This window comes from Dermacentor variabilis, chromosome 7 (genome assembly GCF_050947875.1).
Source record: "Dermacentor variabilis isolate Ectoservices chromosome 7, ASM5094787v1, whole genome shotgun sequence".
In the NCBI taxonomy this organism is placed as follows: domain Eukaryota; kingdom Metazoa; phylum Arthropoda; class Arachnida; order Ixodida; family Ixodidae; genus Dermacentor; species Dermacentor variabilis.
The window spans coordinates 12,707,365-12,722,252 of NC_134574.1; the positions used below are offsets into that span (position 1 = coordinate 12,707,365).

A 14,888-nucleotide genomic window follows, 5' to 3' on the forward strand; every position below is an offset into this window, starting at 1 on the left:
GGTCATCATGAATGGTGTATGCAAGTATACGCTTTGTAGCTGCGCTGGCATTTCTCCCTCCAAGGTGTGTGAACTCGCGAACCTGCAAAAAACAGATTTACAGTCAATGTGTGCCATCACAGAAAATGAAAACTAAATGTATGGCTATGCCAGTTGGAAAACGCCTGCTGCATGGAATCGTTGGTAAACTTGTTCACAAAAGAAACTGTCGTGCAGCACTCTCATGCCATAGAAACGGCAAGTCTTAGCGTTATTTTCTTCAGCATACAGCAACTCCAAGCAAAGTGACCTATAAGAAGTTACGTATTCATTCACATGGCCTTGTGGTGCTGAAGACTAGGTGTGTCTTCTTTGCACTCTGCCAAGAATAGCTGCTGAAACCATTCCACTGCACAATCAGGCTATTACACAACTGCCACAGTGGCAGAGACTGGTCAGCGGCTTCTTGTTTGCTACTTTCCACTAATGTAGCCACATTTCTATGCAGTGCATTATGCATATGCATCAGCTCACACTTAATCAACAATACCACGCCATAGGCAGGATGACACAGTTGATGCAGCTAAGCGACATGTCAGGGCTTAAGATCTGCATATTCCCCAGGCAATTTTTCAAGAAAAACTGCCAATTGGAAGATGCAACTCTAAAGCCAGTGGGGTAAAAAAATGAATTCTGGAGTGTTATGTGCCAAAACCACGATGACTATAAGGCACACCGTAGTGGGGGACTCCAGGTTAATTTTGACCATCTGGGGTCCTTTAATGTGCACCTAGCGTAAGGTACATGAATGTTTTTGCACTTCTTCCCCATTGGAACCACCTGGATAAGGTCAATCAGACCACCTGTGATCAGTTCACTGTATGGCTGTGTTCCAAGACATCAGCTTTACAGAGTAGATGGTAGAATAGTGCAATGAAGAATACCAGTGCTGTAATAGAGGGGTGTGACAGATTTTAATTTCAGATATGTAGAGATGTTCCTCCTTTGCTGGTAGAAATTTTAGCATTCCAACAATGAATAGCTCATAATTCTGAATTCAATGTATCTAAGCTCAGAAGTTGCTGGAATATGTTTGTAAAAATGCAACCTTGCCAGTAAGTATTCTGTGCATTGGGCTTATCTCAAGTAGGGTATATGTTGGTGCATACTATCGTGCACACTTTAAGTCTTTCAGCATACATGAGTCGTAACTGCAAATGGTTTTAAGTACAGACACAGAAATCTCATTCTCTGGCATACATTCAGTAACTGCAGCATGCATTGTCCCTGTGCAAGTTATGTTTGCAAAATTATTTCTGTACAGCTACACTAACCTCATATGCACTGACCTGTTTCATGCAACAGCATGCAGTTGTAACCACAGGCAACAGGGGCGTACACCACTGAATATTATTTTTTTTTTGCATTCAAGTGCTCTCTATTTTCTATGCTAAATTCAGGAAAACTACGTACCAAACTCGCAGTTTTCTCTTTGTCCAGGCTTTCATCAAAAGCCATAAAATCTTCCAAGCTGCGGAAGGGGCACTCGATGCGTAGATCAGTTCCACCAAGAGGCTGCTTTATATACATGTTACACAGCTTTTCAAGCAAATCCCCATGGTGTTGTTGCGTAAAACGCACAATGTTGAGCAGTCGGAGCACATGCTTCTTGAAGCCTTCAAACACAAAAGGAAGGAAATGTGGCAATCAGGAACCAAACCAGGTAGGCATATCATAGGCCATTTTTTTTCTCATCACAAATTACAGGCAATTATTTTTGCAAGGTATGTTGGAATCTAAGAGTGTGTTTGATTAGTATACTTTAGGTAAAGAAATGTCCTGTCATAAAAACATTTAGATGTGCTATTATAATATCAGACAATTTTCTAACTGCTAGCAATTTATTCTGAAAAAAACATTGCATTGTCCTAGAAACTGGCAACTTTTCACACATCAGCAATCCAAAATAAGGCACAATCAAGTTCCAACATATAACTGGAATTTATAATGCTCTGCACCATGCCTGCCACATCGAACCTAATGAGACAGATGCACCCTACCCTTGAATGCCTTGAGGCCATGGAACAACATAGATTTAAAACAGGGGTCTCAATAAATAGCCTCTTTACAACAGTCTGAACACGCACACATTGCCTTTGAAGCTTTTGTGACTGCACGTATGCGCTACTACACGAATTTCAGTGCAAGACACAATGCAACAAAACAGTGCTCATGCAATGGGTGTTTAGGCACACAGTGAAAAAACTGCATATTTGAAGGTTTATGCAAGTACTGCCATCATACTTTAAAGTACATTCACAACTTTAAAAAATGATGTTGTGGAGTATTATTGCACAATGAAAGCTTACTATTGTTTGAAATTCGTCAGGGGAATCTGAGGGTACAGAAGTCCGTTGGTCACCTGCACAGTAAAGAATAGCGAGCATTTAATGCATGCTTGTACTTTGCACTAATATCACAAGACTGTCACATTGTGAGACCCCAGCCCATTTAACATTCTACCAGAACTGTTCATCTCCAGGTTGTCGCTAGCAGCTGCAAAGTGCATTCCAGTTGTGAAGTTAGGAACAAGCCACAGATAAATCTTAGAAACTTTCTTGCCTTACATACACATTAAGTTAAACATATGACAGAACTGCCACATTAAAAACTATAGCCCTTCACTGAAAAAAGTAAAAACAAGATTTATCAAAACTCACTGTGTGAGCTAGCGCCACCTGCTGTGTGTGAGCTCAAGCCACCGGAACTGTGTGATCTGGAGCCATCTGCACTGTGTGAACTAGGGCCACCTGCACCGCCTTGCGGCATGTCATTCACATCTGCAGAGAGTGATTACAGTGAACCTGTGAATGCATAGCTATAGTGAACATGTGTGATGTTCTTGATACACAGATACGGTAGACATTCCATAGGATGCTCCAAAATGCAAGAGTGCGAAGCAAATGATTGCAGTTGCATTCTGCATTTTGTTCACATATGCAATATCATAGGTTGGCATACCAAATCATCAGTGCATTGACTTGTATTCTCTGTGCTCATTTTACAGGCATGATGTCAAGTTTTAGTGAGTGCACAGTTTGCTTGCACCACACCATGCACATTTAAATTTTATAAACTCATTTCTTTCTTTTCATGGTGTTTTATGTCCCAAAGCTACATACCATCTATCAAAGGCACTGAAGGATGTTTTCTGAACTTGGGTCACCTAGGGTCCCGTAATGTGCACCTAATGCACAATGCATGTGTTATTGCATTCCACTCCAAATCATATTGCAGCTCAAAATTGAGCCTGCAACCTCATGCCCAGAACAGTTTATTTTTTTACATTCTAAAGGCTAACGTGTCTGTAATTTCACACCTGCGCATAGCTATGCAATTCGCTCCTGTAATACATCAAGACAGTTTGCAAATGAATTGTAAAAAGGTAACCTCAAGCTTTAGCATTAAAACATTCAATATACATAATAAATAATGAAGCAAGTGAGCTAACTATATGATATGACCCATTATCTAATTCAGAACTAAATCATGCTGGTTTATCAACATAGCTGCCAAGAGCCTACTTTTCATTTGAACAGAAGTTAAACATCCTAACGGCATAAACTGAAATGCAGACAGGAAATAACTGGCCAGAACGCTTGCTATACATTGCTATATGGAAGTGTGATGTGCAATGGCTTGCAAGTCTGTTTGTGAGCAAACAATAGCCGCAAGTGTATGTTCCGGAGCCTGAATCAGGCCCCTTCCTTAATGCGGGTCAACCTAGAAATGAAATAATGCACTGCTGTCACAAGCGCTTAGGTTTGAATTTATGCCGAAAGTAGACGTCAGGTGGCCATGCAAAATTAAACACAAATCAAAATCCACAAGGAAACGTATGACCATTCCTTGATTTATCAGCTCATATGTCGAAGCCCTCACAGGTGACAACAAGAACAATTCAATTAATGGCTCATATTACACAATGGGGAAGTTCTTTATTATTCGTGGATTAGGAGGCTCAAGCTAAAATAGATTTGCACTGTATTACCAGTGAGGCACTATCTATAAAAAGTTAGTCACATACCTTCAGAGTCTTCACAGCCATCTTGCTGCACTGGAGAAGCAGAAGAGAGGCCTGGGAAATAATAACTCACCAGTAAGCGAAATATATTAAATTTAATTTTTAACTGCTAAGTGTCAGGATACCACAAGTAGTGGAAACAAGTATTTTGAATTCACCTAGTGGGAAGTTGCTTGGTGGAGCTGGAAGTTGCTTCCTGGAGCTTTGCTTGGCCTTTTTGGGTGGCGGTGGTGCGTCAGGCTCATCCGAGTCGGACCACTGAGCTGGTGGCCTCCTTGTCCTTTTTCCTTGAGACATTTCTGAGCCTTCGCCCAGGTCCGATGTATACTGGCTGTCATTAAGTTTGGCCCTTGCTTGTTTATATGTTGCTAAAACAAAAATTCAACAATCAACTGATTTGTAAAGAACAAAAAACACTTCCATGTACACGATACATACCAAATACCCCTTTCACTGCTACGCTGTAGCACTTCCAGAAGGTACCTGGTGGTACAGATTTCTTTACTAAGAATGTTACTCTGTTGCCTTTGAGGTTGTCGGGCCACGCAGACTTGTCACCCTCCACCCAGGTCGCTGGCACCACCTCCACCTGTTTGTCCTCAACGAACTCAGCGATTGCATAAGCCATCTGAAAAATGAAGTGTCAGAAGTATTCAATGGTGGCGAAACAAGGGAAGCCTCTGCCTGGAATCAGTGAAAAAGCATTTTCCCAAGGGACTTGCCTTCACCCCCATAACAACATGTCTTCTTTAAATATTGGCTGCAGCCAAGGACAGCCATTTTACTAAAGCTCAAATGTTTCAAGCCCTTTGGCTTGTTTGAATGTCAGCTGTAATAAGTCACATTATGGATTGTTGCACTTATGAACAAACTATCCCAGCAGCAAGTTGTGATGGGAGTGGTATGTGTCACCAAGCCATTTAAGCTTAGTGCCAGTCAAAGGCCATTCCCAATGAAATCCAATTATCCTTGCCCAACATGATCTGGCTCTCCATCCTACGCGTACGAATTTTCTAGTGGCATCCTACTACTTTGTCGAAGTGTCCTACCCTTGACACTCATTTTGCTACTCTTATAGCCAAGCATTAATCAGCCACCAGGCTCAAGACCACAAACCACATATGACAGGCATTTGTCATGAACAGCCAATAACCTTGAAAATAAAGGCATACCATGGCAGCATTCTGCCAATACTAACCTGTGGAAATATGGTTGAGCAGAATAGGACTGTGCAGTGAACTGCACTACAGTGAGTGTGCATGGGTTAATTACAGGATTATTTGAGGCTTATTTCTTTCATTGCTCACTGTTACCCTCTTTTTCACTGCATGTTTCACAAATAACTAAACATTACGTAAGGTAAGCCACAGGGCTGCAAAAGCTCCAGGATTATTGAAATGCACCTCTATAAATTTGCAGATATTATTTGAAGTTTCCGCAAATGCTAGCTAAATCTACGCCTTTAAATTGTGTGAAGCTCTGGAATAACCAGAAACTTTCCATTCAGTGGCAGCTTCACCATTTTTTGGAGGTTGTGCAGGGACCAAGGCTTCAGGCCCGATAGCCCTGATACAACATAAATTCCCATTCTGGAGGACCCAAAGGGTAAAGAATAGAAATCTTCCTTGATGAGAAACTCTTGGCCAATTATGCATGGGTCCTTAGACCTTCTGATATGGGCTATGTTTTTTGCCAGAACAACATGGCCATCCTGTGCAAAGCAGTTGTCTCTTTTGGACAATGCAATTGTATATGCATTCCATGACAGCCTTTCATATTCAGGAGGGCAGCATTCCGGCAGCAGTACTCCTCGACTGTGAGGACGGCTAAAATGTACAGGAATTTCATCCCATGTCTGTCTGTGTGTCCAAGACTGGCTCTCTACCATTCTGTTGCGCAGCTGCTCCAAGGGCTTTCCATGCTTGCGCAACTGCCTCTTGAGCACCTGCATGTTGTTCTCAAATGGGAAGGCACTGAAGGAGTCTAGCTCTCCATGTATTTTAACATCAGAAGCAAGATGTATGAGGCTGTGTACGTTGAAAGAAACATGCTCGTCACCATACAATTCACGGAAATGTGAAACAAACCATCTCAAGAGCTCATTGGCATAACCAGCATGCTCCCGACACAGCTCCTTGTTCGCAAGTATAGATAATGACGCATTGAGCAGCAAAAAGTGCTGGTATAGATCATCTCGAAGGCAGAACTTGATAAGCCACGGGCCTGTGTAGAATACAAAAAGTCGGAACTCGACTGCCTTCCAGCGGTCGAGCTCATCGAGTCCACGTGGCCTACGGGGAAATTCACTAGGGATGTGAGGATTTAGCAGCTTGCTCTTTTCATTGAATGTGTGCCGATCCAGAGGTCCCAAACGAACCCGCAGTGGTCTAGAGATCCACAACTGGAGCAATTTCCGCATGACACCCAGTAATGCAAGATGCATGTAATCAAGTGGGAGGTCATTCACAATGTCAATGGGCAGGTCCAACAGGCCAGATTTTCCCTTGTGATGTTCAACATCATGCTGCTCCCTGAAACTCTCATCCGTTCGTAACGGACCATCCATGTCGCAAAATACTACTTTTCCATTGATGTAAGATCCCTCGACTGTGCACTTTGCGCAACCACTGTACCCTCCATGGCCTTTTGTCATAGTAATGAAAGCTCGCGCTGGTGCATCACAGATGATCGAGCCAACTGTCACCTGAACAGTGTTGCCATTGATATTCACACCTTGCACAAGCAAAGTTTGCAGCTCTCGAACAAAAGGCCTCAGAAAATCATTTGACGAGGAAGGCTTAGACTGTCCAGCAAACGCACCCACAACAAATGGTGGCACATTGCCGCAACCACGGGGTAAGCACTGTATGGGCCACAGTTGCATTTTGGAGCTCTTTGACAAGGGGAGGCCGTCTACATTAAATGAGAGTGGAATTACAGCTGGCAGCTTTTCTACATGAGACAATGAACGCTGAAGACCCACAGCAAGTCTGAAATGAGAATACTTTCCTGGCGCCAAAGCACAAATGGGAAATTCATCCAGGTTTTTTCGAGGGGTCTGCATAAGTGTACGACCATCCTCCGGTAACTGAGAATGTCCACCCTGTGTCCTTAGCGTCTTCAGCAAAGCTGTTAACGCCCTTCTTTTGATACCATATTCGTTTGCCCATTCGCGCAAGGAATCCTGCAGTCCATGATGTACGCTTGTGCGCTCTTCACTATCACTGTCACTACTACTGCAAGCACCAAAGTGAGCAGACTCAAGATCGACTTCTGCCCACTGTTCCCTGTCATCTGCGTCTACGGACGTGAGGTCTTCGCAACAATGTTCTTCAAATCCCGCGATTGAGCGATTTAAGTTTTCTAAGCTGTTCCCACCACTGTCACGTGGTGCTTCGAGAGGTTGAACAAATGCTATTTGCTCCGAGCCATGCCGGCTACTTTCACAACCCCCCTAAGCTCCTTCTTTCGCAAAAACATTAATAACTTTCCTTGTCTCCCTGCTTGCCTTCTCGCAAGCACGCCTGTCGGGTGGTCGTGAAATTCGGTGCGTAGGAAGCGAGAACAAAGCAGTTTCACTTGTACGCAATAGGCCTACTAACAATAGCCCTAACCGCACTTTTGTGAAGAGAGTCGGTACACCCCGCGCAGAAACTGGCCCTCGGATCACACGCACGGAACAAAAGATCTCTCACCGCGTTTCCAAAGTGCAAGGTCGCAGTGCGTCAGTTGAAAGGCGCGCGAAAAAGGCACCTGCATTCAATAATAAAACGCGCGACGACACCCGCCGAAGCCAGCGAATCGGCACGCACGTTCAGTGACTGCACGTTCGACCGGTTCGACGCTCTTCACACATTGATGACTATGACGATTGAAGGTGCATATTACAAAAGAGTAACGTAAACTACTAAAACCGAAATGCCACAAAGCCTATTAAAACATTCAAAATAACTTCAGGAAAATTTTAGTAGATTAAGCAGAATACAAATGCGCATAATTCATGTTGCTGAAAAAAAAAACGGAAAAAAGTTCTAATACGACGGTACGGCTTGGTGAATCGATGCCCTAATACACAGAACAGGAACATCGGTTTTGATAACAATACAAGTATTCATTTGGTCAGAACAGAACAGAATAAACGCGTGGATTATGGCATACTATTTTTATAGAATGATGTCCTTGTACTCTACACCGTGGACGGTGCGCGACGTCGTACATAAAGGTAAAAATCCGCACGCAAGTGCTAGGTCAGATTTTCTTTAGCCCGTGTACAAAGTTCGAGTACTTAAATAAAAAATAAGTGAATCAGCGAATTTCGTCTTTTCCCGAGTGTTCTACCTCGGAGATTAATATTTTGGCGGCGGTCACTTGCAATATGAAATCGAAATAACTCTTTTTGGGAGATATAAATATTCAATTAAATCATCGTAACCATCGCTTGTAGCTTCGCATCTGTGCATGCTTATGTCCAGGGCATAAATCAATGGACGTTGCAAGGCATTCCTAGGCGGACATCCGGGGGACGTACACCGCTGGTCAATCGGTAAACAAACATCCTCTGGACGTCCACCGTTTCAAAGTATGCGGACAAGAACGAGGTCCCCTGTTCGTACCACGGATATTGTTTCCCGGACGTGGACGTTCGGACCTAAATCGGATATCTACGGGATATCTGTGGTCCACTGGGTCAGTGGACGCCATAATGACAACAGGTCCCCTTGAACTACGTGCCTTACCATGAAATGTTTGCAAGTTTACCAGATAGAGGGCTGTGAGCCCTATCAGGGAAGCAACAGTCTACAGTTTTGTATCGTACCGAGCGGGAATGCTAAAATTTGACATACACGCTTGCTTGATTTTAAGGGCATTTTATGACAATCGGAGAAGTAACAAGTTGAGTCCCACTTGTTTATCTTCTCGTCATGTAACAAGCTCCTACTTGGTAATGCACAAATTCTGTCATCTGCTATTTGAAAATCACATTGACGGGCATTACCAACAAGTATCACGTGCTCCTTTATAGCATTAATTTGTTACATGAAACTTACAAGAATTTTAAAGCCTTCAAAACCACTCAGTGCAATATTGAGAAAATGATGCTTCATGTTCACTGAAACTCTGGCAGTCACTGTTCCCTTTATTATATTTTTTTATTTAAAGTACGCTCAGGGCCATATGCCATTCAAGAGGGGAGTGGTTACAAAGCAGTAGAGTAAAACAAACACACAAGAGAATGAAGTTTTGGTAATACAATGCTTCTCCTGATTATAGAATGTTAGCTAATGTTTTGCAAAAAAAGTTTGTTAACGGTGATGGCTACGATACTTGAGGGAAGGTGGTTCCATTCCTGAGATGTGGGGGGGATGAAAGATTGAAAGAAAGACTTCGTGTAGCAAGAATCAATGCCTGCGTTACTGCGATGATCGATGCAGTTTGAGATGTACTTGAGGCCGCGGTATGAAGTAGTCGTGAAGTGTGGTATGACGGAAAATTTTATGAAATAGCGAAACATGGCGATTAGCTAGGGAATAAGTGCTGGTTAGCTTAATGAAGGTTATACTCGCGGTACAGTTATATTTAGAAAGAATGAAATGAGCAGAGTTATTTTGTACTAGTTCCAGTGAAGTAGTAAGACTAACGTGACTGGGATCCCATATTGCAGATGCATATTCAAGTTTTGAGCGTATTAGCGTCTTGTAAAGGTGTAGCTTTAAAGTAGACAGCGCTTTGGAGAAGTCGTACTGTAAGTACTCGAGCAGGTGAATAGCATTGTTAATGACATACTCTATATTGGCGCAATTTAAATTATTTTTAATGTGTACACCAATATTTTTATACATTATGAAATCTAAGGGAACACTGTGAGATGGTAAGTGATAGGGTTAGAATTAGATCTGAATATTGCATTTTTCATTTGCATAAAATCAGTAACTAGGCTAGCACTGCATCGTAAGAGATGGCTAGAACAGGCAACTTCACACAACTGGCCTACTCCGCACATATCAAACATGACAAATCAATAAAATTAATTTTTCTTTCTCTTCAAACAGAAGATGACATACCTGAGGACAGTGTGTTCACAAAAAGTTTTTGAACTATACTAGAAGTTTGGCTTAACATTCAGCCAATCAAAAGTAGACGAGCAAGGGAAGCCTCAGCTTTGGAACTTATCTTCGTCACCGCCCTCACAAATATGTTTGATGTTTGAAATGTTGGCTACAGGCTTAAGCTTCCCTTGCTCACCTGTGTTACTCAACTGAAGTGTTCATCTCCTTGTAACATTTTTGCATTGTTCGAACATGCAAACCGAGATGTTTCTGAAACATGAGACCATAAATTGAATTTTACAAGGATCCATGAGCATTAATTGGGCATACTTATATGTTTATTTAGTGTCCTTGTTCATACACAATATTTGCAGAGGCCCTTGTAAGCACTGTCGTCTCCATAACGTTCCTCGCCTTCCTACGAGTACTCCACTTGCTGCACCTGAGCACTAAATGTGCAGCAGAAATATTAAGAGCACACAATATGCGATCTAAATTTTAGCATAACGTTTTTGCCCTCTACACTTCGTGTCTATCGCCAATGTGTTATGAAAACAATGCGATATTGCAGCTCGAGCTTACCTTACTGACAGTACATCTTTGCCGAGCACTTGTTATGTTTCCTTTTTTTTAATCTAGCTGAAATCCTCGAAGGCAGACAACATACGCATAGTATGAAACACGTCAAACAGCACTGTACGCAACACAAGTACGAGTGTAGTCGAGCACAATATCGTTGTCCTTGCTTTAGCGGCACGCCAAACACGATGAGAAAACGTAGCTCGGTTTCAGTTTTTAATTTCATTAAATAGATTACTTTTTGTGTTTCTATATGTTGTAAACTGAGTGATCGACAGCGTTAGCTACACCAGACCTGTACGAAAATTGTGGGCATGTACTGTTTCATTCACGATTGACAATAAACAATGTAAGCTTAGTTGTCTGACGTGTTTTTTTTTACCAGTTGAGGCCTCTTGGTCACCTGGCGATATAATAAACGTATCGGTAGTCATTTTTAGAGTATCGTACACACGAATACCGCGCCGAAAGCGGTAAAAAAAATTGGAGGACGCTTAAGCTTCGCCTTCAAGAGTGGAACGCGATAGCGTTATTGCACCCCGTTCGCACCGCCTACTCAAACGCGCTACGCCAGCCAAACGTTGCGATCGGCAGAGATAGCCGGGCCCCGACGCGCCATGAAGGCGGACGCGGTCATGGGGCGAGTGGCGCGCCACGTGTCGGGGCTGCGCCGTACATTGCGAGCAGGGGGTCTTCTGTGTTTGCCGCAAGATGGCTCTGCGTGTGCGCAGAGCGCAGAAGAAGTTTAGCGGACACGTACTTCGCTACTCGTGAAATTGCGACTTCTGTAAGTTACATGGTCATAATTACCGATATACACCGCAGTATAACTTTCTACGGCACGTTTCTAAGGCAACACCGCATTCACTAGAGGCGGTTTTGTCCCGCTTCGAAGGAACGAACTCGTGGCTGAGTGGTAGCGTCTCCGTCTCAAACTCCGGAGACCCTGGTTCGATTCCCACCAGCTCATCTTGCAAGATGTTTTTTTATTTATGAAGTGCCTTCTGGTATTTATCGCTCACGGCCAACGCCGCGGGCGGCGACACCGACGCCGACGACACCGGCTTTTCTGCGACACGAGCTCCTTAACGCTGTCGCGTTAAAACGCCCAAAACCAGCGAGTGAGCAGCGCAACGAACTCCACCAGCCGCTGCTGTAGCAGCCATATGGCGCTCTTGCAATTACCCAGGGGGCGCTGCGAAAATGGTACTAAAAAGCGCCCTCTGTCCTGAACTGGGTAGTACCAAGCTCGGTCGTCTGCTTCGCATAGCTCGTTTACAATTCAGGCTCGTCAGGCTAGTAGCCTTTAGCTCTCCCTTCGCTTTTTCCTTGTATTGGAAAGAAACCAATAAACAAACAAACAAACAAACAAACAATATGGACCCGCCGCTTTCGATTGTGTTGTACCACGGCTTGCAGCGAATATCGGGCGCCGAAGATTTTTTCAGGGGTGGCACGCTGCGTAAAGGCAAGAAATTATGCCACGCCGAATACGTGTACGCCGTTCAAGAAATAAGCGGCGAAGTTCTAGCGCGGTGTCAATCGCAAGTGAAGCGAGTCGCGTACGAAGTTGAACTTCAGGTAAGGTTTGCACGCTGCTAGATTGAGGCGCACAAACGCGAGGAAATGCTTGCTATAAATGAATTCACAGCAGCGATAAGCAGACGTGTACGGACTGCTCGAGCGCACGACGGTACGCGCCGCGACGGCAGGGGTCTTTCAGCATGCCGTGATTAACGAACTACTCGAGCGCACGATCGTGCGCGCTGTGACGGCAGCGGTCTTTCGACATGCCGCGAAACGGCGGGCCTCCTGCAATATTTTTGTTGACGGCATGCCGCTAGACAAGTAGTTATGCCTGCACTGTACTAGCGGCCATCTTTCCCTTTAGCAAATGATAAATAACTGATGCAATGCATATGAGCTCGCAGTAACCTACGTGCGAATCGCACGTACTGCAGCGCGAGCTCGTGCGCTGCTCGCTTGAAGTAGCCTTCAATGGCTACAGCGCGCGAACGTCGATGTGCTGCAATCAATACTACCTTGCTGCGCTGCCTCAACGTGCTGGCTTGAGGTCAAGGATGAGCTCTCTAACCTGTGCTGCTCGCAATGGGGTAGTGAATTGTCACCGAATCAGCCCGATCATTTGTGGTCATTTTCACACACCTGGTCACTTCACGACTTCGCACCGGCCCAGTTGTTAATTGTCGCTGTGGCCGGGTCTCGAATCGTGAATCACCAGCCATGCCTGCTGCTATGTCGGTCTGCCGTCGGGACTGCCGTAGGTGCAAAAGACCGAATTTTAGAACGTAGATAATCAAGCAAGCTTCAAGACAGGCGAAGCAGTCAGCATGGCGCGAAGTTTCGCTTACCCAGCGCACCCGACGCTCCGCTTCGTGAGGCCTTGAAGGAGAACGGTAGAATCTGATGTTGGGATTCAGGCCTTCTTGTTCATGGCAGCCCACGACGCAGCAGTAATGAAGGTGACGCTTTCTCGAGGCTGAGCTAGGTCTCTGGATCGGCTTCACCGATTCATTCTGCTTCCAGCATTACGTCCCATGGAGAGTCCGTTTTCCTTAAACTATAGGCTGCGGCTAGCTCGCAGCGTGGTCGGCGTGGTCTGTGAGAAGTGATGAGCCTTTTTGCACTCGCAACAAGGTAGAAAAAAGTGCGAATCGACGCAAAACTGGGGCTAGAAGCGTGCTTCGCGACAGCCAGGGCACAATACCACTCAAGCTGTGGTACTACCCAGATAACGTTTCGCGCGCCGCCACCAGGCGCCGCTACTATACCTGAAACTCCAGCGCAAGACGCCGATTTCTCACTAGGCAATGATGACAATATTAATTTTGATTTTGCCACCACCATCTCTCGGTCGCACACCTTAGTTCACAACGCCACCACTACTCTTATTGCCGTTCCACTGAGGAAGGTACAGTTTTCATTCTCTAATGTTGTATAGGATTTCTGTGATAACACATGTTGGAGCACTCCGTGTGTTTGAATGTCACTGTGCTGAACTACCGATGCCAAGCAGAAGCTGCCGATCGGAAGGCGCGTGAGACAACCGAGGAAGGCGGTTACTACTGGTGAGCTGACAGCCTGTTTTACGTAATCGGTAGCCTAAAGAGTGGCCTGGCTAGAGTAGAGTGCCTAATTGTAGGAAACTCTATGTCTAATACTAGACAATGGTTGAGTGGACCGAACGCCGCTCGCCCGCTAAGGCTCCGCGCGTGCAAAAAATTGTGCGAGGGCGCTGCGAGCGAACGGAATTGCGGCGGAGACGCTCTTCGCGGACCGATTGCGCACGTACGCTCTTGTAATGAAGCTTTATTTCAAATCCAAATTTATATCGACACTTTTTTGCTACGTATGCATATTTGAGGCATGTGTTATACAACATGATGTCTTCGATTTTGCCGTTGTTGTCAAACGCGTCGTCTGCTAGCGAGCGCGCGCTCGTTGCGCGGACACTGGCGGACTGGTGGTTTTTATCGCAAAAAGTCTTCGCAGTAAAATTGTTTATGGTTTTACTTGCTTTGGTGCTCCTGCGACTCCTGTCGGCTGGTATCGATTGTAGTTTTGGCCACATGAGCAGCTATTTTTAACTGTTTTCTAAAAGTAACACGTAATTTTTTCCTACAGAAGCCGCCTCGTATCCAGCTTTTCTGTATACGAGGGTTTAGTTCGCGTGAGTGTCACCACGTGGCATACTTACCTTAAACTTTTCAAACATGTTTTCAAACTTCTCGCGGTGACGCCTGATGACGTCAAAAAAACAACAATAAAATAATTAAACACTATCCCAGCGCATTGAACTTCGCCACAATACTTGTTACGCCGGCGTTATCAGTGTTCTTGATAAAGCGTAGCCGCTCGTCGCTTGGAAATGACTTGTGATCCTAAGAGCGTTTGGTCGTGACGAGCCATGATTGATTCTGGGCTTTTGATATGGTTCTTCTGTTTTCTCTTCCTTTGTCTTATTTTATTTTTCACGCTACGGAGTAAATAAGCTAGGGTAACCGTCAGAAGCACTCCGTGGCAGCCTTTCTTTAGTCGGCACACATTCTTAACGTCCGAACATCGCGCAGCGTCTAGACGCCGTCGTGGACGGCTTTTGATTTTGACCTATTAGTTTCATGACGGTGCCCCCAATTATTTCCCTAGCAACTTTGCTATCCGCACTCATGGGCTACCGC

The 14,888-nt window shown here is 44.6% G+C and overlaps 1 protein-coding gene across 1 annotated transcript; it reads right to left on the reverse strand.

Moving 5' to 3' along the window:
* Positions 1-311: 311 nt before the first annotated feature.
* Positions 312-14,425, reverse strand: LOC142588555 (uncharacterized). Its single transcript, XM_075700397.1, has 7 exons — positions 14,408-14,425; positions 6,762-7,151; positions 4,502-4,691; positions 4,222-4,431; positions 4,067-4,117; positions 1,453-1,655; positions 312-374 (listed from the first exon to the last, which is right to left on the reverse strand). Exons 1-7 carry the CDS (start codon positions 14,423-14,425, stop codon positions 312-314), a joined length of 1,125 nt encoding a protein of 374 aa, XP_075556512.1.
* Positions 14,426-14,888: the final 463 nt, after the last annotated feature.